Source organism: Hemitrygon akajei, unplaced genomic scaffold, assembly GCF_048418815.1.
Source record: "Hemitrygon akajei unplaced genomic scaffold, sHemAka1.3 Scf000167, whole genome shotgun sequence".
Taxonomy (NCBI): domain Eukaryota; kingdom Metazoa; phylum Chordata; class Chondrichthyes; order Myliobatiformes; family Dasyatidae; genus Hemitrygon; species Hemitrygon akajei.
Window position 1 is genome coordinate 825433 of NW_027332053.1, and position 25556 is coordinate 850988.

The following is a 25556-nucleotide window of genomic DNA, read 5'->3' on the forward strand; positions in this document are numbered from 1 at the left end:
TGTTTTTTCGTTCTTTGTGGAGGCGGGTCGGCGGAGGGATCGGGATCGGGAGGGGTCCTCCACCCCTAGGGCGTGGAGCCAGGAACGGATTATTCTCTGCGGGGCAACACCAACAATTTCCCTTCGGTGAGTACTGAAGCTGGTCCCGAGCGGGGAGGTCTGACGTCGGGCAGTGAGTTAAACTCAAACAAGAGAAAATCTGCAGATTCTGGAAATGTGAGCAACGCGCACAAAATGCTGGAGGAACTCAGCAGGCCAGGTAACAGCTAGGAAAAGAGTACGGTCAACGTTACCGGCCGAAACCCTTCGGCGGGACTGGAGAATAAAAGATGGTGGGTGGGGGGCGGAGAGAAGCACAAGGCGATCGGTGAAACCTGAAGGGGGAGGGGATGAACTTTCACCAACTGGCGGCCTCGCCTCGCTTCCTTCACAGAATCTGCCAGGGTCGGTCCGGGTTGTGAGACCTTCACACCGACCCGTCTGAGATGAGCCGCCGCTCAGCGCCTGTTGCTCTGGTCCTGTTAGCAGGATGACGTTAAACGTATTTCTATCTCTTTACTGACGGAGCATTGTATAACTTATGTTCTGTGTTATCTGAATGTACTTGCCTGTGATGCTACTACAAGTCAGTGTTTCTCCGTACTTGTGCACTTGACATCCAATTCAGCAGGACCTGAGAAATCTCTGTGAGATTTGATCAGTGATGATCATCTTGGCAGCTTGGTAGGTCGAATGTATGAGACAGTACACTGTTAAATGCAAAACCCTGAACAGTGTTGATGATCAGAGGGATCTCAGACTCCAAGTTCATCGCTCCTTGAAAGAGACCGCACAGATTGATCGGGTGGTTAAGAAGGCAAATGGCGTGGTTGTCTTTATTAGTTGAAGCAGTGAGTTCAAAAGTCGGGAAGTTGTGTTGCAGCTTTCTAAAACTAGTTAGACCACATCTGGAGTGTTTCATTCCATTCTGTTCGCCCTCATTTTCGGAAGGATGTCAGGGCTTTGGAGAAGGTGCAGAAGAGGTTTACCAGGATATTCCATGGATTAGAGGGCATGAGCTATAATGAGAGGTTGGACAAAATTGTGTTGTTTTCTCCGGAGCTGTGCTGGCTGGAGTGAGACTGGATAGACGTTTATAAGATTACCAGAGGATTAGAAAGGCAGTGTCCATTATTAAGGACCTCCAGCACCCAGGGTTTGCCCTTTTCTCAATGTTAGTATCAGATAGAGAGGTACAGAAGCTTGAAGGCACACACTCAGTGATTCAGGAACAGTTTCTTCTCCTCTGCCATCCAATTGCTATTGATTGCTATTGGACATTGAACCCCTAAACACTACCTCACTTTTAAAATATATAGTTTTTCTGTTTCTTGCACGATTTTTAATCTATTCACAGAAACATACAAAACCTACAGCACAATACAGGCACTTTGGCCCACAAAGTTGTGCCGACATGTCCCGACCTTGGAAATTTCTAAAGTTACCCATAACCCTCTAGTTTTCTAAGCTAGTTTTTCTTTTTTTTTTCTCTGATGTCTCCAGGTACCTATCCAAAAGTCTCTTAAAAGACCCTATCGTATCCGCCTCCACCACTGTGGCCAGCAGCCCATTCCACACACTCACCACTCTCTGAGTAAAAGACTTGTCCCTGACATCCCTCTGTACCTATTCCCCAGCACCTTAAACCTGTGCCCTCTTGTGGCAACAATTTCAGCCCCAGGTAAAAGCCCCTGACTATCCACACAATCAATACCACTCATTACTTTATGCACTTCTGTCAGGTCACCGCTCATCCTCTGTCGCTCCAAGGAGAAAAGGTCGAGTTCACTCAACCTTTTTCCATTAGGCATGCTCCTCAATCCAGGTAACATCCTTATAAATCTCCTGTGCACCCTTTCTAAGGCTTCCACATCATTCCTGTAGTGAGGCGAACAGAACTGAGCACAGTGGGTTGTATCAAAGGTCCTATATAGCTGTGACTTCTCCTCTCATCTCCTGAATTCAATCCCACGATTGATGAAGGTCGATACACTGCATACCGCCTTAACCACAGTGTCAATCTGCATAGCAGCTTTGAGTATCCTATGGACTCCGACCCCAAGATCCCTCTGATCCTCCACACTGCCAAGTCTTACCGTTAATGCTATATTCTGCCATCATGTTTGACTTAACAAAATGAATCACTTTACACTTAACTGGGTTGAACTCTATTTGCCAGTTCTCAGCCCAGCTGTAACCTCTGACAGCCCTCAACACTATCCACAACACCCCCAACCTTTGTGTCGTCAGCAGATTTACTAACCATCCCTCACTTCCTCATCTAGGTCATTTATAAACATCACGATGAACAAGTGTCTCAGATATACATATACTGCATATATGTCAAACTCAAGGCCCACGGGCCAAATCCGGCCCGCGGTTGAATTATCTTTGGCCCGCGAGATAATATCTAATTACTATTAAAGCTGGTCCCAGTAATCGAAGCGCCTATGGCGTATGATATGGCTAATGCTGAGTTTATTCAGGTACCAGGTTTTCAGGGTTTTTAGTGTTTATTCGGCAGTCTTCTTCATAAGAAACGGAATTTGTAAAGTGAAACACTTTGTAGTTATAGCAGAGACTGAGACACATGAGAGCAGGCTGAAAAAACGGAGGCAACGAAAGCTGCGTTCGCACGCGTCCGACTGATCCGGCCCGCATGAATCTGCATTTTGCTCAATCCGGCCCGTGACCTAAAATGAGTTTGACACCCCTGATACTGTAACTGATCTAGTTATTTATTTATATTGTTTCATTTTGTGTTTTCTTCTCTTGTGTATTATGCATTGCATTGAACTGCTGCTGCAAATTTAACACATTTCATGACACATGCCGGTGATAATAAACCTGATTCTGATTCTGAGAGGCACATTCAGACAGTTCAGAGGTAATCTACTGTAAACAGAGTACAATTTGTCCGTAAATGTTTGAAAATGATTTTTTTTTTCTGTGCACTTCTCTCACCGAATCACCTACTGCAAGTTCTAATCTGTGATTAAGATAGTGCCAAATTGTCACATCAGGGTAATGTTCCTTGAGAATTGTAGCAACACCAGATTTGACATTATGCTCACTCCGTCACTAGCAAAAGCTACAAGGTTCTGTTTCAGGTAAGAGTCATCAAACTCATGGTTATTGAGACAGTTCAATAGATGCTCAGCAATAGTTGCAGCTTTCTGATTAGGCAGTTCGATTAGATCTAAAAACATAAAATGGGGACCATCTGCCTTATCACTTTCACATTTCAAATAATCAATTAGGGTGGTCTTAATGCTTGTTGATTCATCCATGAGAACAGAAAATTTGACATTTATCTGCTTGATATACTGGCAAATTTTCTTTTTCATGTTAATGGCCACAGTTAAAATGCAGAAGTTTACACACATTGTAGCCAATTACATTTAAACTCAGTTTTTCACAATTCCTGACATTTAATCCTAGAAAACATTCCCTGTATTAGGTCAGATAGGATCACTATTTTAAGAATGTGAAATGTCATAATAATAGTAGAGGGTGTAAAAGAGGTTTACAGGATAATGTCTAGATTAGAGTACATGAGCTATAACGAGAGGTTGGACAAACTTGTGTTGTTTTCTCCAGAGCAGCGCAGGCTGGGGTGAGACTGGATGGACGTTAATAAGATTATGAGAGGAATAGATAGAGTAGACAGATGTTATGCTTTTCTTGGGGGTTGAAATGTCTGATACATTTAATGTGAGAGGAGATGTGAGGGGCAAATTTGTTTCTTTCCACAGAGCTGTGGGTAGCTGGAGTGCTCTGTCAGGGGTGATGGTAGACGTGATCCCATTTCCCCTCCCATTTAATCGCAGATGTAACAATCTCTTCGCACATGCTTACTGTCTCTGGATGGGTGCTGTTTTCCTTTCTGGTCAGTGCTGAAGTAGATTATTTTACGGGATCGGGAAAGTGTCCTCGCCTCCTGGGTCGGGATCATTGTCTGCGGGCCGAAGATATCAATTTCCCATCGGTGAGTATTGAGACCGATCTGGAGCGGGGAGATCTGGTGTTGGCTGTGAGCCCCGAACTGAGGGCCAATTACTCATTTAGTACCCAGTTACCCGGGCTCGTCAAAGATGTGTAGACTTCTCTTCATTTGAATTCAGTGATCCAAACCAGGAGTCCGGGCTGTCTATTTCCGCAGAATTGAAAAGGAAGTCCCGCCAGCAGGTCACTTGAGGCTTTTTACCGCAGATCTGGCCTGCCCTCTGTTTTGTGATGCAAGATCACGTGGTGTGTCTGTACAGTCCCCGGATGGGTGGTGATGCTTCCTCTGTGTTGTGTTGGGACATCTGATGTTGGCCACTGAGTCCCGTTAACTTCCCTCAACTGGCCTCACTTCCTTCAGCTTGATGGCTGTTGTCTCTCCCCAATTGTGGTGGGTGAGAAAGAAGAACGTCCCAGGTTGTGGGGATCTTTGATTTCATTGCCTGCTTTACCGAGGGACTGGGAGGCTTAGGGGGGAGTATGGTTTCTGTGATGTGCTGATCTGTATCCAAAGGTCTCTGCAGTTCCTCGCAGTCATGGGCAGAGCAGTTACCATGCAAAACCTGAACTGTCCAGATGGGAAAGTTTCTATGGAGTGTTGATAAAAATGTGGTGAGGGTCAAAGTATATGTGGCAAAGTTCTTGTTGTTTGTTCTAACTTTGTCATTTTAGAATCTTTCATACGGTAGTGTATGCTGTTAATTCAGTATCTGTGTATTGATCACTGATTGTCCTTGATCCCTTCTCCCACCTGGTTCCATCTTCTCATTCCCTGCCTATCTTGTTCAACCTCTGTCCACTCTCCTCACTCGCACTTCAGTGATATACATCAACCATCTGGGTCAACCTCGGTCCACCCTGTATCCCACCTCCGCAATGTTATATATCAGCAATCTTTCTTTTAACCTTTGTCTTCATTGTGAAGTGTTCTTTTGCACCTTTGGCCTCGCTGAGTTATTTCCAGAATCGGTTTTTGTTAGCTGGAATGACAGAGGGTCATCAGGTACCAGTTCTGTTGTGCATTGGTGTGGAGGTGCTCGATTTTGAATAATGACTGGCTGACACACTATAGCATTTTACTGGCAGCAAGGAGTACTGGGAGAGTTGGTGCTTGGGCTATAATCCTGCGATCAGCATTCCAGGCATATGGAACTGTTGGTGTTTTGGCTTTGACTTTGGTTAGTGCTTCTACAGATGGGGCTGGATGCTCGTCCTTCTGCAATGAAGAAGATATCTCGAGAAGCTGAACATTGGTTGTGGGGAAATCCCGGATTGCACTACCCAGTCTGAGATGTGCTGACGATGTGTGAGACTCTCAGGGTGGGTAAGTGGCAGGTTCAGCTGTGTGAGTCTGTGAGGTTGGATATCACAGTTTTAGATCCAAGTAAAATGCCCTTGGGGATCTAGCTGTCAGGCAGTGGGAATCAAACAGAAACTCAAGATACTGGGCATCTGTACTAAAAACTGAAAATCTTTGAAGCCATTCTCATGAAACGTTATTAACCTGAATTGCAAGGATTGTTCCTCTCCCCACAGCTGTTCCTTACCTGCTGAGTGTTTCTGGTAATTCCAGCTTCTGTTTATTACATTCACCCTGGAATGGTTTATTTTTCCTGAAATGGACCTGTTTGAACCTGGAAATGGAAATGGCTCGTTCTGTGATAGAAGTAGAGTGAAGAAAGCACAGCTTTCCCTGTAAATTATCCTGGTACCAATTTGTCTCTTATTCCAGGAAATGTGTGCAGTACAGTTATTGCTAACAAGGTTTGCAAGAATAATATCAGCAATGATTGGCTTTATGTATGAGGAGCATTTGATGGTTCTGGACCTGTGCTCAATGGAGTTCAGAGGGACAGTGGGGGGTGGTGGAGGGATGTATGGTTAAGTAAACCTACCGAATGCTGAAAAGCCTGGATACAGTGGACATGGAGAGGATGTTTCCATTAGACAGATAATCTGTGATCTGATAGCACAGTCTCGAAATAAAGATGTTTCTCTTTAAAACTGAGATGTGAAAAAATATTTGGCCAAAGAATGTCTGATCTCTGGAATTTGTTGCTGTAGAGGATGGTTGAGGCTGCCATTTGGGTATGTTTATGAGAGAGATTAATATATTGATGATTGCTAAGTCACTTCAGGGTCACAGTGGGAAGGCAGGAATATGGTGTTGGAATAAAAATCAGCCATGGTTGAGTGGTTGGGCAGACCAGATGGACTGAATCACCTAATTCTGTTCCTGTGTCTTATGTCTTACCATGACTGAATGATGGCTCCTTCTTATCCCATATCGTTTTGTGACGTGTGAGGGACAATAAAAGATTGTTCATTGAGATCATTCTATCTGCCCTCAAATTTTACATTTCAGTGAATTTTGCTCTTAGTAACATTAAGCAGAAATGTTTGGTTCTCCTTTTTATTGTTATTGTTAACTTTATCTTCCATGTTAAAGTTAGACCTGCGGTGAGAGATTTATTGGCAGAAAAACTCCAAATAGAAGCAAACCACGACTGAAGACAAGGTAACATCAACAAGCGAACCAGCCCGAGGATTGAGAGCATCAACTGGAGAGAACCCATCTGACTCAGAGATTCCAGTGATTCAGTCAGGAGAAAGTTTGGTGAGTCTGATTTACTCAATCACTGGTCCTTTAGAGATTGCATACCTGTACAAGGGAAGGTAGGAAATAGTTGGGAGTGAGACTGAATGTGCCCAGAAGAACCAGTTATGCCTCTGTCAGAACCAGTTGCAATCACTCCAGGTCTGGTAATGTGCTTCCAGCAGCCCAGTCCTTTAAAGCCACTCCCATTCTGTGGAGGGCAAATCCAGATAAAGTCACTCAGAAACTGTATAAATACAAACTCTTTACTCCAAGCACCCAGGGCTTACTCAGATAGACGCTCAAACAGGAACAGTCTATGACTGTTACCGCTCAATCCACTAACTGACTAACAATTCCCCTTACACCACAGATATATCCGTCCGGATACTCCCCACACAAGACAGGCTGGCGCCAAAGTTATTTACTACTTGACAGCCCCTAAAGACTATTTACAAAATAGTCATAATGGCTTACACACACAGACCAGACTGTAGCTGTCCTATCTCTACGCATGTGCTGAAGGAGATAACCATCTTGAACCCCTTGCTAGCTTACCTCAAGAAGAAATATGGCTCAGCATGGCTTAGCACATCTGTTTATCATCAGCAGTTTCTTTCTTGTTTAACAAAGTGTTAACACTTTTACATACATTATCATTCCCTCCGTTTGATCATTATGTACAACTATTGGGCCATAATACAGTATCATGCCCGACATATTACCTAACAGGTCTTCAACCCTTTGGTGAACCCCTGTAAATCCTGCCCTACTTTCTTGATGCTGTCAATCTCCTTGGCAGTATGCTCGGAGAGGGATGTAATGTTAGTAGACTCATCAGGGATATAGGTGCAGCATTCTGTGTCAATAATAACACAGGTTCCCCCTTTCTCAGCAAAGATAAACTCTAAAGCCAAACGATTCTGTCGGACTGTTTGCCGGATTGCACTCATTTCAGTGGATATTTCTGTTACTTGGGCCTGTGTTTCTGTCAGGGCCCCTGCAGTATTGTGGCCAGCTCCTCAAGTGCTGCAGCCAAATTGATTATCTTTGGTGAATTCCTGGCTACTCCATAGGAGAGAAAAGTGATCATCCAAAATCACTCAGTCTCAGTTATTCCTCTCCGCTGCTGGGCATCTGCAAGTCTGGCCAGGATGCATGCTTCCCAGTCTAGAAAGTTCTGTTTGGTGGGGGCTTGAGGTACCATCCATCAGAACACTGACAGCCACAGTCTTCTCTGACTGGACCACAGTTCCTCATCTCTCTTACCCGGGTGTTATTTGAGAAAGCCCAGGCTGAGAGTTCCTCACTCTGGTTGAGCGGGATTACTAACATTGGAATCATAGTTTTACCATGCTGTGGAATTTTGACACAAACCCAGCAGGACCCTAGTTCTACCTGTTTGGCATCGGTGTGACAGAGAGACAGAAAGGTGTTAACATGGGGGGCCCCGGATGTTGAGGTGAGCCCTCTCAAAGACATAAACACGAACACCACAATCAACCAATACATTTTCCTTTAGTCTGAGAGAGTCCTTCTACTCAGTTCCTTCAGTAACACATTTGTAGTCTGTTCGATGTATCCACTGAGATTGCTCTTCAGTCTCAGAGCCGTGGAGTGGTCAGTAGCACCTGACATTGTTGTCTCCACCGAGGTGCGAGTTTCCCACAATCCCAGTTCTTGATCAGGACAATATTCCCAGGTCCTATGGTGGGATAGTCACTCCTCTGTGCAGGGTAGTAAGCCTTGTAAGCCTGTTGTACCTGTGAATGTAATGCTTGGAGAATTTTGGTTGGTTGGCATATATATTTCCCCATCACTTCCCCTTGGATATGCAGATCCAATTTTGCTGGTAGACTTTCTGGGAGCAATGGTACACAAGTCCCCAGAGTGTCCTCATGGGCTGTCCCTAAATGATTTCAGCTGGTGACAACCCTGTTTTCCCTTGTGGGGTAACCCTCATGTAGAATAGGCTAGCAGTATGATCTTCAACCGAGTGAGTCCAGTCTCCAGATGTTGGTTTGGCTAATTTACTCTTCAGAGTGCCATTGACTCTTTCCCCTATGCCAGCGGCCCATGGGTGGTGTACACAGTGGAATTGTTGCTTGATAGCTAGTTTGTTACATATCTCTTCATTTACTTTCGCCACAAAGCGTGGGCCATTGTCAGAGCTCAGCATATGGGGCAGGCCGTACCTGGGAGTTATTTCCCATAATAATACCTTCACAACAGTCATAGCAGTATTATTGGTAGTTGGAATAGCTACAATCCATCTACTGAAAACATCTATAATAACTAAGCAGTATCTATAGCAATGTACTCTAGGCAATTCAATAAAATCAACTTGTAGACACGAAAAAGGACCACCTGTCAAGGGAGTCATACCCGGTGTGCAGGGTACAGTTTACCAACCATTCCCTCCTTTCCCAGGTGTGTACAATTCTGTATATAATCGACCAATATAGGTAAAAACTGTGCAGGAACACAAACCTGTCCCACTGGGGTGATCCAGAAACCTCGGTCGGGGTCTTTCTGGCACCCCACCTGGAACTACAGCTTGCACTCCTCCTCAGAGGCGTCCCCCTGAAAAGTACGTACCTCCCACATGTCTGGCAAACTCGTTCTGCTTGAGTCACGGAAGGTTGCTTGACTGGAACCCTTGTTTCGTCCAGGTGTAAGTAAGGAACCCTAGGGTTTTGGCTTGAACCCAGGACAAACCCAAACGGTGATATGGGGAACCACCAGTCCTTTCTGTCGCCAAAGGAAATCCGGAACTTTGGCCAGAAATGCACTGCCCTCTCTTCCTTTAACCTCTCCGAACACCGTGACTGGGATCTAACGGCCCTCGAGGGGTGCATAGTATTGGCTTACCTCAGTTGAGCACCCCATAAGGTCATACCACAGAGTCAAATGATAGTTGGCCGCTGCCAGAAGGGGTTCAAAGGCAGTGGAGTCCAGATTAAGTGCCCACCACTGGGTGGTCAGAAACTAGGGAAGATGTCGGGTGTTTGCTAGTTCCAGGGTGATACCCTTGTCCGTGCATAGAATCTCGAGTTTCAAAGGATAGAGCATGCTTTTTCCTGGTGGATTACACCCCCGACTGGTGGTGACTGTAAGTGAAACCTCACGTCGGTTCTCCTGAAATTCCACCTGTAGTGGCTGTGTATGTGAATTCGTACATTCCGTGCCTTCGAACCCAGACAGACTGATTGTAGCATCTGATACCTGGAATCCCTTTTCCGATACTATTTCCTGATGGAGAGTGTTTGTGGTTGCCCCATATCAATCAGTAACAGAATTGGAATTTCAGCAACTTGCAATATTACATTGGGCTCTTCCTGCGGGGTGGTAATCACGGTAGGAAGCATCATTGATTGTCAATTTCTAAACAGGTTGTTGCCCCCACCTGTCCCTTGGTAGGTTTTTGTTCCCATTTCTGATCCTCAAATATAGCCCGCTCACGTCCTTCTTCCCACTGAACATATTTGCCTTTAATATTAGTTCCCTTCGGGGTTGATCAGGATTCGAAGGTTGTGTCCCAATAATTTGTCCAGGCTCATCACATTTGATTTCAGTCATTGTCTTGACAATCCATATCATTTGTTTCAATCATGTTGGCTAACTTCATTGGTAAGCGTTGGAGCAGTAAGGCATTAAACTGAGGGGACGGATTTCCACCATTAAAGGCTTGATCTCCTGCGAAAGTGCCGTAGCAGGCCACAAGTCACTCCTGATGGTCCTGATTCCCCAGGCTAAAGTTTGCATTCAAGTACTTTAGTGATGTTTACAGGTTGCTGAAGAGCCCTTTTGAAGGCTTGAATAATCTGGTCTGTCTGTTCATTCTCATTATGGTTTCCCATCTGTAACTCCTGATAGGTTTGGTATCTCAATTCTGCCTTCCATTTCCGCCCCTCATCAGCTGAGAGAATCATGCAGCAGAGACCGAATAATTCTTGCGGGGTGGTATTACACATTTGTATAGTACTGTGGACACACTGAACAAACTGTGTTGGTTTTTCTTTTCTATCTGGGGGCTGATTCATGATCATTATCATTTCTTGAGGCTTCCAGGGTGCAAACACAGGAATCACTAAGGGCTGTCCCTCCTTCTCGTGGATTGGGCAGCATTCAGGTGGGCAATTGTCTTTGTAGAGCCATTAACTCTGGAGTTTTTTGGATTCTTCCCTCCCTGTCTCGGAGTAATCCTTGGTATTCCCTTTCTGGATCTCAGGGTGTAGGGACCGCCCCTTCCCCATGCCGCTGTTTTACCCGGGTGGCCACCATATCTGAGTACTGGGAGGATTGGGGTTCGGGGGCACTGGCAAGGTGGAGGAGTACGGTGGGTGCCCGCTCCTCATCATAGTCACTGTCCTCAAAGAGGGTCGGTATGCCAGACACGAGGAAATCTGCAGATGCTGGAAATTCAAGAAACACACACAAAATGCTGGTGGAACGCAGCAGGCCAGGCAGTATCTATTGGGAGAAGCACTGTTGATGTTTCCCGCCAAGACCCTTCGTCAGGACAGCCAGACGGGTTCGGGATCCCTTGTTTCCCTATCAGTTTGAACTTCAGACTGACTTTCCAGCCCTGCTGTCCTATCTAGACCGGCTCTGGTTTGCTTATGTTGTTTTTCCTGCTCTTGTTTTTGGTGCCCATCCACCTATTCACGTTCTGCTGTTAGCGTCTCTCAACCTTTGGCCTTCTGCAGTACATACCTCTATCCCTTTGTCACATGCATTATTCCACCAACTTGCTAATAATATACTGTTCCACTTTGCATCTGCCTTTTCTTCCATTCCCTTTTCAACAATTTCCACTTCTTTCCACAGTTCCTTTTTCCATATCAAATTTACTGCCTGTTCTCATGAGGTAATATTGCTGGTTCCTCCGCCACATTTTCCCCCAAATTTCGCAAATCATTTTCCTTGTCTGGTAAACTCTCACACATATTGTGTAGGGCTGCTCCTGGCCCACTCGTATCAATCGACTGCAATTGACCCATGTTCTCTATCTATTTTACCCGGCACAAAGCCTCCTGCTCAATTAGCAATCGGATAAATTTACTTGACTTGCACTTCCTGCCCACTTAATAAATTTACCCGGCTGGAACCTCCTGCACAATTGATACATTTACCTGGCACATCTTCCTCCTGCCCACCTCATAAAATTTACCCAGTACTGCCTCCTGCCCATTTAGTAAAATTTACCTGATACCGTGTCCTTTCCACTTCATAAAATGTTGCCTACTTTATAGGAGTCTTCCAATAGATTCTACCCAATCCTGTCAAGGTATGTGATTAGCCTTGGGCGAGGGACTAATGGAGAGCAACAAAATGTAATATACTTATTGGGTGACAGACAGATATTCATTCCTGTCCTTATCAGTGAGTCCTCCTCTCTTTATTCAAACGAGGATACAATGTATAATGTTATCAACTCTCAGTGTGTTTCTCTGCAAGTTGCAGTGAACTGATAGTGAGCCTGTCTTGTTCATCATCGTCATCATCGATGAAGACCTCGACGCCATTATGATGATGATGGTGTCGAGACTAGAGCATGATCTGGATTTAAGTGAAGGAGAGTTGTGCAGTGTCAGCCTCACTCTGTCTTCCCAATTCCCATCTGGATCCAGTGGCAAGACAAGAGTTGAGACGACTGGAGATGAGAGTAGGCACAGTGGATGACCAGGATGTCTTCTGTGTCTTGTCCTAGTCTACAGGTTCCACAATGTGTGCAGAGACCGCCTTTTTGACTGTTGGACCTTCCATTGGTCTCGTACCCTCAATCCGCCAGAGTCTGTCTTCACTCCCTATCCCACTGTGCATTTGAGACCCGTCGGCTACCCTCACCTGGTTTAGCTGGCTTGTTGTAGCCATTGCCCGGGGTGTAGCCACTGTCGCTTGCAAACAGCTTTGGGGAGCCACAGGTGAGATCTGAGTGCCAGGTGGGGATGAAAGATGGGCTAACCACCTTGAAAAGAACGTGACATGTTCCCCCACCAGAGGTGTTTCCTCTCCCTGAAACCCCATACACCCCAATGATCCTGTCTTAGCTAACTGCTGAAGACAGAGTTTACATCAGTTCAAAAATTCCAATTCAGTCCAATTATTCTTTGTAACCAGAAGTTACATTGGTTCAAAATGATTTTGATATATCCTCAATTCCTCAGGAGGGTTCAAGGGAAATATTTATGTCCGTTTAGAAACTGGTGTTACCTGTGTGTATTGTGGCGATGCAAAATTTACTGGAGAATTTGCAAGTGGGAGGAAGAGGAGTGATACTTGGAAATCTGACTTTTGAAAGCATAATTTAGCAAGCAAACCACATGGACAAAGTGCAAAAGCTCTGTTAAGAAAATATTTCATTACCAGTTACAAGCCTGGGGAACAGAACAAGAAGGGGACTAATATCTTAGTGGTAAGGCTTGCTAGAGCTAGTGTGGGAGTGGGGGTGATGTGGTTAATATAAGTTGTAGGGGAAATGGGAGCCAGAATGACAGAACAGATAGTGGAGAGGGTGAATTGAATTGACTTTATTACATACATCCTTCATGAACATGAGGGATCGAAACCTTTACATTATGTCTCCGTCTAAATGTGCAATGTGTAAATTATAATAGTTTGTACATAGGACAGTCAATATAACATAGAAATGCAACAGTATCAGCATGAATTAATCAGTCTGATCACCTGGTTGAAGATGATGTCCCGGAGCCTGTTGGTCCTTTTGCTGTGGTACCGTTTCCTGGATGGTAGCAGCTGGATCAGTTTGTGGTTGTGGTGAATTGGGTCCTCAATTTACTTTGGGCCACTTTTAAACAACTATATCTGTAAATGTCCTGAATCATGGGAAGTTCACATCTACAGATGTGCTGGGCTGTCTGCACCACTCTCTGCAGGTTCCTGTGATTAAGGGAAGTACAGTTCAGATACCAGGCAGTGATGCAGCTAGTCAGGATGCTCTCAATTGTCTCCCTGCAGAAAGCTCTTAGGATTTGAGGCCCATACAAAACTTCTTCAACCATCTGAGGTGAAAAAGGGGTTGCTATACTCTTTTCACAACACAGCCAGTATATACAGACAATATGAGATCCTTGGTGATGTTTGTGCTGAGGATCTAAAAGCTATTTACCCTCTCAACCTCAGATCCATTGATGTAAATAGGGGCTAGCTTTTCTCCATTTCTCCTGTAATCCACAATCAGCTCCTTTTTTTTTTGTGCCAATGAGGGAGAATTTGTTTACTTGACACCAGTGAGATGTTGTTCAGACCTCAGACAGAGTCAGCAATCAAATGGTTGAGCATGGTGCGATGAATGTGCTGAGCTGTGTATATCACAATGCAAGAAGCATCGTAGGAAAGCCGGATGAGCTCAGGACAGGGAATTATGATATTGCAGCCATTACTGGGACTTGTTTGCACCCAACAGTCTGAGGGATTTAGAGGAACAAATTTGTAGAGAGATCGCAGACTATGCCAAGAAACAAAGATTGATTCAGTAAGTGATTTTAACTTTCCATATATTGACTGGGTCTCCCATAATGTAAAAGGACTAGATGGGGTAGAGTTTGTCAAATGTGCCCTGGATTATTATGTAGAATTCCCGATGTAGGAGCGTGCAATAAGCTGTTAGGAAATGATCCAGGGCTGGTGAAAGAAATTAGTGATCATAGTGACGTAAGATTCAAAGTAAATATGGAAAAAGAGAGGTCTGGCCAACGGAATGAGATTCTAAATTGGAGGAAGGTCAATTGTGTGTTGCAAGGACGTGGCGATGGATTGAACCCAAGTGCTGAACACGGGTGCAAAGGCCGAGGAGGGAGACGCTGTCGTTGTAGCGAGCGTGGAAAGGGTTCCAAGGGGGTTTTACCCAGAGTCTTGCTCTGGGTAGATAATTGAGGAACAAGGTTAGACTTAGAACTGATAGTACTAAACACCATGGAGCGAGGTTACTCGTACACGAGTCGACCAACGAATTGGCACCTTCTAATAGTGGTCACAGGATACTTATACTACTCTGGTTGATCGAATGCAGGTGTTTGTAATTATTGGATCCTGGGAATAGATTGGGAACTGAACGAGGTGTTAAAGGCCCAATTTCTGAGTAAGACAGCCAGGTGCCAGAAGGGACCATGACAGTACCCACCCCCTCAATGCGAGCCTCCCGGCAATACTCCATGCCTGTCTGGATGGTCCCGATGGAAGTCCTGGATGAGGGAAGGGTCTAGGATGAAGGAGTGGGGGACCCATGAACACTCTTCAGGACCGTACCCTTCCCAGTCCACCAGGTATTGGAGGCCCCTGCCCCAACGGCACACATCTAGCAGTTGTCGGACGGTGTATGCCGGATGGTTGTCGATGAGCCTGGCTGAGAGGGAGGAGTCTCAGCTGGGGGAAAGAAATGGCTGACAGATACTGGTTTTAACTGAGACAACATGAAAGGTTGGGCGAATACGCATGGGCTTTGGCAGCCTGAGGTGGAATGCTGTGGGATTGATAATCCTTTCGACCTTGAATGTTCCCAGGAAGCTGGGGGCGAGTTTCCTAGGTTCACGTTTGAGCGGGATGTCCTTGGAGGAAAGCCAGACCATCTGCGCTGATTAGTACTCCGGTGCTGGAGTTCAGTGTCGGTTGGCCGTTCTCTTATTCCTATTGGTTGATCTGAGTAGGGCCGTGCGAGTCTCCTCCCAAACCTTCCGGCACCGATCAACATGGTCCCGAACCAACGGTACAACGATCTCTAAGCGGGGAACAGCGGGGGTTGGTACCCAAGGGAGCACTCGAACGGGGGCCTCCCAATGGCAGAGCTCACCAGGGAGTTGTGGGCGTACTGAACCCACGGGAGATGGTCGCTCCACGTTGATGGGTGGTTTGCCATTACACAGCGTAACATCGCCTCCAGGTCTTGGTTGACCCGTTCCGTCTGCCCTTTCATCTGGGGCTGGAAGCCGGATGACAGGCTGACCATTGCACCTAAGGCTTGACAGAAGGCCTTCCATACCTGTGAGATGACTGGGGCCGTCGATCGGAGATGCTGTCTGCAGGGATTCCGTGGAGGACGAGCAGATCTGTGGTTTCTTGAGAGGATGGGAGTTTAGGGAGGGCCACAAAGTGCACCGCCTTGGAGAATCGGTCTACCATGGTGAGGACAGTTGTGTTTCTGTAGGAAGGGGGTAGACCGGTGATGAAGTCTAGGGTGATGTGCGACCAGGGACAGGGTGAGGATGAAGTAGACCCGCCGGTGGTCGATGAGAGGCCGTTCCCCGGGCACAGATGGGAGGAGCCGAGACATAAGAGTGGGTGTCCCCCTCCATGGACGGCCACCAAAAGTACCTCCTCAGGAGAGCCAGGGTCCACTCTCTCCCGGGGTGGCAGGCAAACCAGGATGTGTGCTCCCATTGAAGGACCTGGGGCCTGACGGAGGCGGGCACGTACAGGCGATCGCCGGGTTCACTTCCAGGATCGGGGTTGTCCCACTGGGCTTCTCTTACTTTCGCCTCAATCTCTCAGGAGAGGGTGACCACCACGCAGGTTGGAGGGAGGATCGTCTTGGGACTGGAGGTGTTCTCCTTGGAGTCATGCTGGCGGGATAGCGTGTTCGGCTTCCCGTTGTTGGATCCTGGACGGTACGTGAGGACAAACTGGAACCGTCCAGAAAACAATGACCAACGGGCCTGATGGGAGTTCAATCGCTTGGCGGTCTTAATGTACTCCAGGTTCTTATGGTCCGTCCATACCACAAACGAGTGTTCTGCCCCCTCCAACCAGTGCCTCCATTCTTCCAGTGCTAATTTGACCGCCAGTAGTTCCCGATTCCCCACATCGTAATTCCGCTCGGCGGGAGACGGTCGGCGAGAGTAGGAGGCGCAGGGGTGAAGCTTTTCGTCCGAACTTGGGATACGACTGCTGCTGCCCCGGAGTCGGAGGTGTCCACCTCCACGCTGAATTGACGGGATGGGTCTGGATGAACCAGGATGGGGGCAGTGGTGAAACGCCCCTTCAGGTTTGTGAATGCTGAGTCTGCTTCGGAGCCCCAGCAAAACGGTGTGGTAGGTGAGCTAAGCCGGGTAAGGGGAGCCGCCACCTGACTTTAGTTTCTATTGAACCGGTGATAGAAGTTCACAAACCCCAGGAACCGCTGAAGTTGCTTGCAGTCCGTGGGTTTGGGCCACTCCGCCACAGCCCGGATCTTCTCGGGATCAGCTCTCACCTGTCCCCTCTCGATGACGTACCCTAGGAAGCTGACTGAGGGGACATGGAATTCGCATTTCTCCACCTTTATGAATCATTTATTCTCCCACAGCCTCTGCAGGACTTGACGGATGTGGCGCACGTGATGATGGGGCTTGCTGGAAAAGATCAGGATGTCTTCCAGGTAAACAAACACGAAGCGGTTAATGAAGTCTCTTCGTACATCATTAATCAAGGCTTGAAAAACTGCAGGGGCATTGCTGAGGCCAAAAGGCAGAACTAAGTACTCAAAGTGGCCTAAAGGGGTATTGAAAACCATCTTCCACTCGTCTCCCTCCCTTATCCGGACCAAATGGTAGGCGTTTCAGAGGTCCAGCTTCGAGAAGATGGTGGCTCCGTGAAGTGGCTCGAACGCAGAACTTATAAGAGGCAGTAGGTACTTGTTCTTAATGGTTATATGATATAGGCCTCGGTAGTCGATGCAGGGACAGAGAGAGCCATCTTTCCCCTGCGCCCCCCTGGGGAGGATGAGGGTCGAATAATGCCCGCCGTGAGAGATTCACTGAGGTAACCTTCCATTGATTGCTTCTCTGGCCGGGACAAGTTATATAGGCGACTGGTGGGTAGCGTGGCCCCCGGGAGAAGGTCAATTGCACAATCGTATGGGTGGTGCCGGGGCAGGGAAAGGGCCCGCTGTTTACTGAACATCTGTCCTAAGTCATGGTACTCCTTGGGGATGCGGGACAAGTCAAGGGGTTCCAAAACAGGTGGTGTCACGGTAGCTTCTTTGGGAGATAGGGCCGACCTCAGACAGTTGGTATGGCAGGATGGGCTCCATTTGGCTATCCTCCCAGTAGACCAGTCAATACAGGGATTGTGTTGGTTCATCCATGGGTATCCTAGGACTACTGGGGCTTGAGGTGATTGAATGAAGCTGAATCGTACTTCCTCCCGATGGTTGCCGGATAGAATTAAGGGCAGTGGTGGCGTACTGTGGGTCACCCGAGGCAGCAGATTTCTGTCCAGAGCCCGGGCCTCTGGGGGGTGGTTAATGGATCGCGGGGTATTCCGGCATGGGCGGCTATCTCTTCGTCCAGCAGGTTGCTCTCAGCACTGGAATCCACCAAAGTATATAGGTATAGGGACAATTGTTGGCAGCTCACGGTTGCTGGAACCTGCATCCGAGTCTGGGAGGCTGAGGGGAGTGTCGTCGGACCCACCAGAACAGTAGGAGCGGGAGCTCTGTGAGCAGCGGTGAGGGAGAGAGGTTAGGGCTGGTTGGAGAAGGTAAGGTGGACCGTGGGGTGGCCCGACGAACGGGGTAACCGGTCTTCTCTCTCAAACGTTCGATAATCCAATCCGATGGCTAGCCAGATCAGAGAGTCCAGACCGTCCGTGACATCCCTCGTGGCCAACTCTTCCATTATCTGATCTGAGAGGCCCTGTCGAAACACCTCTCGTAGGGCCTCGTCATTCACCCGGAGTCTGCGGTCAATGTCAATGGAATACTTGGCTGTACTTCGGGAAGCCTGGCGAAGAGTTAACAGCCGTCTTGCGGCATCCTTGCCGTGAATGGATTGTTGGAAAACCCTCCTCATTTCTGCAATAGAGGAGGAGTAAGAGGAGCAAACTTCCGGCCGGTTATCCGACACTGTGATTGCCCAAGCCAAGGCAGCCCCTCGTAGCAGCCCCATGATGTACGCGATCTTCGATTTGTCGGAAGCGTGGGTACGTGGCTGCAGCTCGAAAAGCAGGGAGCATTGTAGCAGGAAGGTCCAGCACCTCCCTAGGTCCCCGGTGTTGGGTTCAGGCTCAGGCACAGACATTTCTCGAGGGGATGGGGTTGTGGACTCCGAGGGCGAAGCCGTCCCGAGCGGTGCAGTTTGGGTAGCTGGGGTTCTTGGAGGGGGTGGGGAGGCAAAAGCGGAGACCCAGTCCATTCGTTTAGTCACCTTCTGCACATTCATGGTCAGCGTCCGAAGGATGTCTGTGGTCTCCCGAAGTAGGTGGTCGTGGGCACCCAACAGGTAGCCCAGGCTGGTCAGGGCCTCTTGTATGGGATCCGTGTCTGCCGGGTTCATCGTGGCCAGTTCGTTCTGTCGCAAGGACGTGGCGCTGGATTCAACCCAAGTGCTGAACACGGGCGCAGAGGCCGAGGAGGGAGATGCTGCCGTCGTAGCGAATGTGGGAAGGGTTTCAAGGGGGGTTTTACCCGGAGTCTTGGTCTTGGTAGATAATTCAGGAACAAGGTTTGACTGAGAACTGATAGTCCTAAACACCATGGAGTGAGATTACTCGTACACGAGTCGACCAACGAATTGGCACCTTCTAATAGTGGTCACAGGGTTCTTATACTACTCTGGTTGATCGAATGCAGGTGTTCGTAATTATTGGAACCTGGGAATAGATTGGGAACTAAACGAGGATTTAAAGGCCCAATTTCTGAGTAAGACAGCCAGGTGTCAGGCGGGACCATGACATTGTGATGGTATTAGAAAAGATTTGATGTGTGGTTTGGGACTGGTTGTTTTCTGGCAAAGGAGTACTTGCTAAGTTGAAGGCCTTCAGAAGTGAAATTTTGAGGGTGTAAAGTTTGTATGTGCCTGTCACAATAAAAGTTGAAAGCTGACGGTTGCTGGGTACCTTCATTTTCAAGAGATATTGAGACCCCAGCTATTTTGTTCCTCTAAATGCCTCAGACTGCTGGTTGCTACCAAGACTCATTAATGACTACAATATCAGAATTCCATGCTGTGTGCTCATCTGACTTTTTAAAATCATCTTCTATTGGTTTCTAAAAGCTTCCCAATAGTTTTTGCTCTTTTGTTTGCCCTCTCTTTTGCTTTTATGTGGGCTTTGGCTTCTCATTCAGCCATGACTGTGTCCTCCTGCCTTTCCAATGCTTTCATTTCTTTGGGATGTATCGATCACTCAGGTCCTGAATAGATCCCAGAAACTCCAGCCATCTCTGCTCCATTGTCACTCCTACCTTTCCCCTTCCAAACAAGCTTGACCAGCTTTGTCATAGAATCATGGAGAAGTTCGGTTTGGAAATAGGCTATTTGGCCCATCTAGTCAATGCTGAAAAAACATTTAGGCTGTCTAATGCATCTACCTGCACTGGAACTATCACCCTCCTACCCCTGCCATCCAGGCTCCCATCCAAACTTCTTTTAAATGGTGTGTTACGGATTCATCCCGGACGAGCCCCCATATTTATGTTACGGATTCAGCAACAATAAATATATGAGTGAGGCAGGGTTTTTATAACAAACAAAACGTTTATTAAACACTGAAAAACAAACCCCCAAAAGTAAACAAACAACTAACGTAACCCGAAGTCAGCTGCTGTGCGGCAGCTTAAACAGTTCTTAAAGCGATGAAGCTTAAGCAGTTCTTAAAGCGATGTTGCAAAAACAGTTCTTCAAAGTAGTATTGCAAAAGTTCAAAATGCTTGCAGTCCATTTAAGGAGAGACTTAACGATTTAAATTCTCTTTCACGTCATGTTCCTGCGATTCCCAGTCGAATTATACTTTTCCCACGAAGAATTTACGAAGCTGGAAAATGAAATGGCTTAAAGGCACTGACCTTTCCTTTACAACACTGTACTCAATCCTTTCTGCTATTTCACAAGGATTAACACGAACACAGTCAACGAATTCCTTCCGAATAAGCATCAAACAAGGTCGAACCTGTTTTCCCGTCGAAATCGACTTTCCTCGATCTTTTAACTCCCGAACTCCGATCTTCACTCTCCACTGATTCTCAACTAGCAGTATTATAAAGAAACTGCTGGCAATGACCTTTTAAACTTTAGGCATTAAATAAAACTCCACCTTCCAACTAAATTGCATCATAACATTAAATCATGCAGGGGCATGAAGTCAGCATGGCAAATCTAGCCACGAACTGCCTCTCCTCACAGGGTGGGGTCCTCCTCTTATACCCTGTAAAAAAAACTGTCACCTGACCTCTACTGGCGGGAAAATGACGTCACTCCACCATCACAAGACCATTACCTCAAGTCCAGTATAGTTTCAACACCAGTCACGTGACAAGTACACCACTGTCACGTGTCACGGGTACGTAACAGGTGAAACCGAGCTCATATTCACCACTTGTGCTGGCATCTCATTCTGCACATTCACAACCATTTAATTGAAGATCTTTTCCAAATGTTCCCGTTAAGTTTTCACCTTCCCCACTTACCCATAACCTCTGGTTGGCATCCCGCACAACCTCAGTGGAAAAAAACTATTTGCATGTACCTATCTATACCTTCATAATTTTGTATACTTGAAACAAATCCTCAAAGTGATGTATAATTTCCTTGTTTATGTTTGGAGCCTTTTTGAGGTGTATAAGATGATGAGGGGCATTGATCCTTCGTGCTTAAGGTATTTACCTTTGTATACACCTTTGTATTTAAGGTGCTTGGAAATACATACCGAAGGGATGTCAGGGTTAAGCTTTTTTAGACAGAGTGTGGTTGGTGCGTGGAGAATATTTCAGTTCCTGTGGGACCAGGCATCTATGCAGCTCAGTGGGAACAGGGAAAAATATCAATGGAGAGAGTCAAACTGAGCCTGGTCACAGATTGGTGATGGCAGAAATGATCTCATCTGAAATGTTGCCCTACACCCATTGATGGATTTTATAAATCTTTTTACAGGTTGAAATGACAATGAAGTTGTCTCCGGGAATCTCGAAGACAACACGCCAGTTTTGCTGTCTCTATCCAGATATTTAAAAAGTGGAGCATGGGATTCAGTCGATCATCCTTCCTGCTCAGACTGTGAGAAGGGATTCTCTCATTCACCTGACCGACTGGCACACCCGTCATTTTATAGAGGGGAAAGGCCATTCACCTACTCAGACAGTGGGAATGGATTCACTCGGTCATCTCAACTGAAAGTACATCAGCACGTTCACACTGGGCAAGGCTATTGACCTATTCTGTGTGTGAGAAGGGATTCAGCAAGTCTTCCTACCTGTGGACACACCAGTCAGTTCACACTGGGCAGAGGCTGGTCAGCTGCTGAATTTGTGGGGAAGGATTCACTCAGTCATCTGACCTAATGGCTCACCGGAGAGTTCACACTGGGGAGAGGCCGTTCACCTGCTCGGACTGTGGGAAGGGATTCAATTCCTCATCCCAACTGAAGGTACATCAGCGAGTTCACACTGGGGAGAGGCCATTCACCTGCTCAGACTGTGGGAAGGGATTCACTCAGTCATCCCAACTGAAGATACATCTGCGAGTTCACACTGGGGAGAGGCCATTCACCTGCTCGGACTGTGGGAAGGGATTCTCTTGCTCATCCCAACTGAAGGTACATCAGAGAGTTCACACTGGGGAGAGGCCGTTCACTTGCTCAGTCTGTGGGAAGGGATTCACTCAGTCATCCCAAATGAAGATACATCTGCAAGTTCACACTAGAGGGAGGCCATTCACCTGCTCAGACTGTGGGAAGGGATTCACTCGATCATCTAACCTGAAGGTACATCAGCGAGTTCACACTGGGGAGAGGCCATTCACATGCTCAGACTGTGGGAAGGGATTCACACAGTCATCCCATCTATTAGCACATCAGTCAGTTCACAGTGGGGAGTGGCTATTCACCTGCTCAGTCTGTGGGAAGGGATTCACTTTCTCATCACACCTGAAGATACATCAGCGAGTTCACACAGGGGAGAGGCCATTCACCTGCTCAGAGTGTGGGAAGGGATTCACTTTGTCAGCTCAGTTACTGAGACACCAGTCAGTTCACACTAGGGAGAGGACATTCACCTGCTCAGACTGTGGGAAGGAATTCACTCAATCATCTGATCTACAGATGCACCAGCGAGTTCACACTGGGGAGAGGCCATTCACCTGCTCAGTCTGTGGGAAGGGATTCACCCAGTCATCTCATCTGAAGGTACATCAGCGAGTTCACACCGGAGAGAGGCCATTCACCTGCTCAGACTGTGGGAAGGGATTCACTCAGTCATGCCACCTAATGTCTCACCAGCGAGTTCACACTGGGGTGAGGCCAGTCATTTGCTCAGACTGCGGGAAGGGATTCACTTGCTCATCTCAACTGAAGGTGCATCAGCGAGTTCACACTGGGGAGAGGCCGTTCACCTGCTCAGACTGTGGGAAGGGATTCACTCAGTCATCCCAACTGAAGGTACATCAGAGAGTTCACACTAGGGAGAGGCCGTTTACCTGCTCAGACTGTGGGAAGGGATTCACTTGCTCATCCACCCTACGGAGACACCAGTCAGTTCACACTGGGGAGAGGCAGTTCACCTGTTCAGACTGTGGGAAGGGATTTACTCAGTCATCTGACCTAATGTTTCACCAGCGAGTTCACACTGAGGAGCGGCCGTTCACCTGCTCAGACTGTGGGAAGGGATTCACTCGCTCATCTGAACTGAAGGTACATCAGCGAGTTCACACCGGGGAAAGGCCGTTCACCTGCTCAGTCTGTGGGAAGGGGTTCACTCAATCATCCCAACTGAAGGTACATCAGCGAGTTCACACTCGGGAGAAGCCATTTACCTGCTTAGACTGTGGGAAGAGATTCACTTATTCATCCACCCTACTGAGACACCAGTCAGTTCACACTGGTTAGAGGCTATTCACCTGCTCAGTTTGTGGGAAGGGATTCACTCAATCATCTAAACTAAAGGTACATCAGCGAGTTCACACTGAGGAGAGGCAGTTCATCTGCTCAGATTGTGGGAAAGGATTCACTTGCTCATGTAAATTGAAGGTACATCAGTGAGGTCACACCGGGGAGAGGCCGTTCACCTGCTCAGACTGTGGGAAGAGATTCACTTATTCATCCACCCTACTGAGACACCAGTCAGTTCACACTGGTTAGAGGCTATTCACCTGCTCAGTTTGTGGGAAGGGATTCACTCAATCATCTAAACTAAAGGTACATCAGCGAGTTCATACTGAGGAGAGGCAGTTCATCTGCTCAGATTGTGGGAAAGGATTCACTTGCTCATGTAAATTGAAGGTACATCAGTGAGGTCACACCGGGGAGAGGCCATTCACCTGCTCAGACTGTGGGAAGCCATTCACTCAGTCATCTAACCTTATGTAACTCTCACTTCAGCTAGCAGCTTAATAATGGGGGTGATTGCCCCCCCCCCCCCCCCCGAGCCTGGCCAAACTTAAGAAATCTCATTTGGGTGGATTCTGCTTGATGTGTCCCCTGCTACAAATCAGTACCCCGAAACAACAAACAGTACACAATATGTGATTAAACGATTGGGCTTTTAAATCTTACTTTGACTTTAGGGTTAGTAAAGAAAATGAAAATAAAAGAAAAAGGGCCCAGTCTCTCCATTCACATCTTCTCATCTCTCCCTGGCAAAAGACCACGAAAATCTCTCTTCCAGACTCACAAGAAAGAACAACATTTCTGTCATTGGATAGCCCCACACTCCAAAACCCTGTTATGTCTAGTCATACCCTAAACATTGCTGCTGCAGTGAAACCATTACCTCAGCAGTGAAACATTACCGAGAGGCCATTACATTAGCAGTGAAACCATACAGTATGTTACACTTGTGACACACTACCATGTTCACACTGGGAAGGAAGTTTCATAAGCTTCATGCTGGATATTTGTCCATCAGCATTGCTGAATGCAATTTCGAGAGTGACTGTCAGTGCTGAACTCTGCAATTATTGCTGTTGCTCACCACACCCAATTCTGCACCCTGGTCACTGGGCATGTGTGGAGTTTCTTCTGCTGCATATTCCAATTTAATGTGACTGGAGTTTAATATTCTGGATCTCAGACAAATAAATCAGTTTATTTTTAAACTCTGTCTCTGGTATTTGTTTAATTTATAACACACCTAGTGTATAGTGGAGAGTTAACTCAGGCCGGCTGGACCCCGTCAGTTATTCTGTTCCTTGACAGTCCATTTAAATCCTCCCCTGTTGTTCCCTTTCGCTCTCCCTGTTATGATAGGTTCCAAACAGTCACCACTCTGTTGGTGAAGAAGTTTCCCTTGATTTTTCTTTCTTTCTTTTTACAGTATTTTTATTCAGAAGAAGAAAAAACAAGACTTACAGAGTGCAACACATAGATACATCTCAACATGAAGTGTGTACATTCATATATTGTAATAAAATGCTATAGCACATCACATACCACTCCGTAATCAAAAACTTAAAGATAAGTCATACATCATAAAAGAAATTTTTATGTACAAAAAATCAACCCCCTACCAACTACCAAAGAAAAAAGCTGATAGATGATAATGGATAATTAGAAAAAAACTTTCGCTTAAGAAGAAAAGATAGAAATATACATAAAAGTTGTGCATTTTAAGCTTTATAAATTGGAAAAATATTTAAGGAAAGGTCCCCAGATATCATAAAAAGCTTGTTTCGAATTTAAGGCTGAGCAGTGGATCTTCCTTAAATTTAAAGAAGACATAATATCACGTAGCCATTGAAGATCTGTAGGAGGGGAAGACTCCTTCCATTTAAGCACGATTGCTCTCCTTGCTAAAAGAGAGGTAAAAACTAAAACCTGTAGATTAAAAGTAAAGGTATATCTTCATTTGCAATAATACCAAACAAGACATTATGGGGATTTGGGGTCAAATTGAGCCCTAAAAAGTTGTGAGAAGGTATGAAATACTTCCTGCCAAAACCTTTCAATTTTAGGACAAAGCCAAAACATGAATTAAAGAGGCATCAGCAGAGTT

General features: G+C 46.6%; 1 protein-coding gene across 3 annotated transcripts; it reads left to right on the forward strand.

Annotated features, from left to right (window-relative positions):
• LOC140724142 (uncharacterized) lies at positions 1-24660 on the forward strand. 3 transcript variants are annotated; one of them, XM_073038619.1, is made up of 4 exons: positions 1-126; positions 6494-6661; positions 16944-17015; positions 21505-24660. In XM_073038619.1, exon 4 carries the CDS (start codon positions 21911-21913, stop codon positions 23450-23452), a length of 1542 nt encoding a protein of 513 aa, XP_072894720.1. In that variant the 5' UTR covers positions 1-126; positions 6494-6661; positions 16944-17015; positions 21505-21910; the 3' UTR covers positions 23453-24660. The 3 variants fall into 3 exon arrangements, with proteins under 3 accessions (XP_072894720.1, XP_072894719.1, XP_072894721.1); XM_073038618.1 differs by lacking the exon at positions 16944-17015; XM_073038620.1 differs by lacking the exon at positions 16944-17015 and having other exon boundaries at positions 6498-6661.
• The last annotated feature ends 896 nt before the right edge of the window (positions 24661-25556 follow it).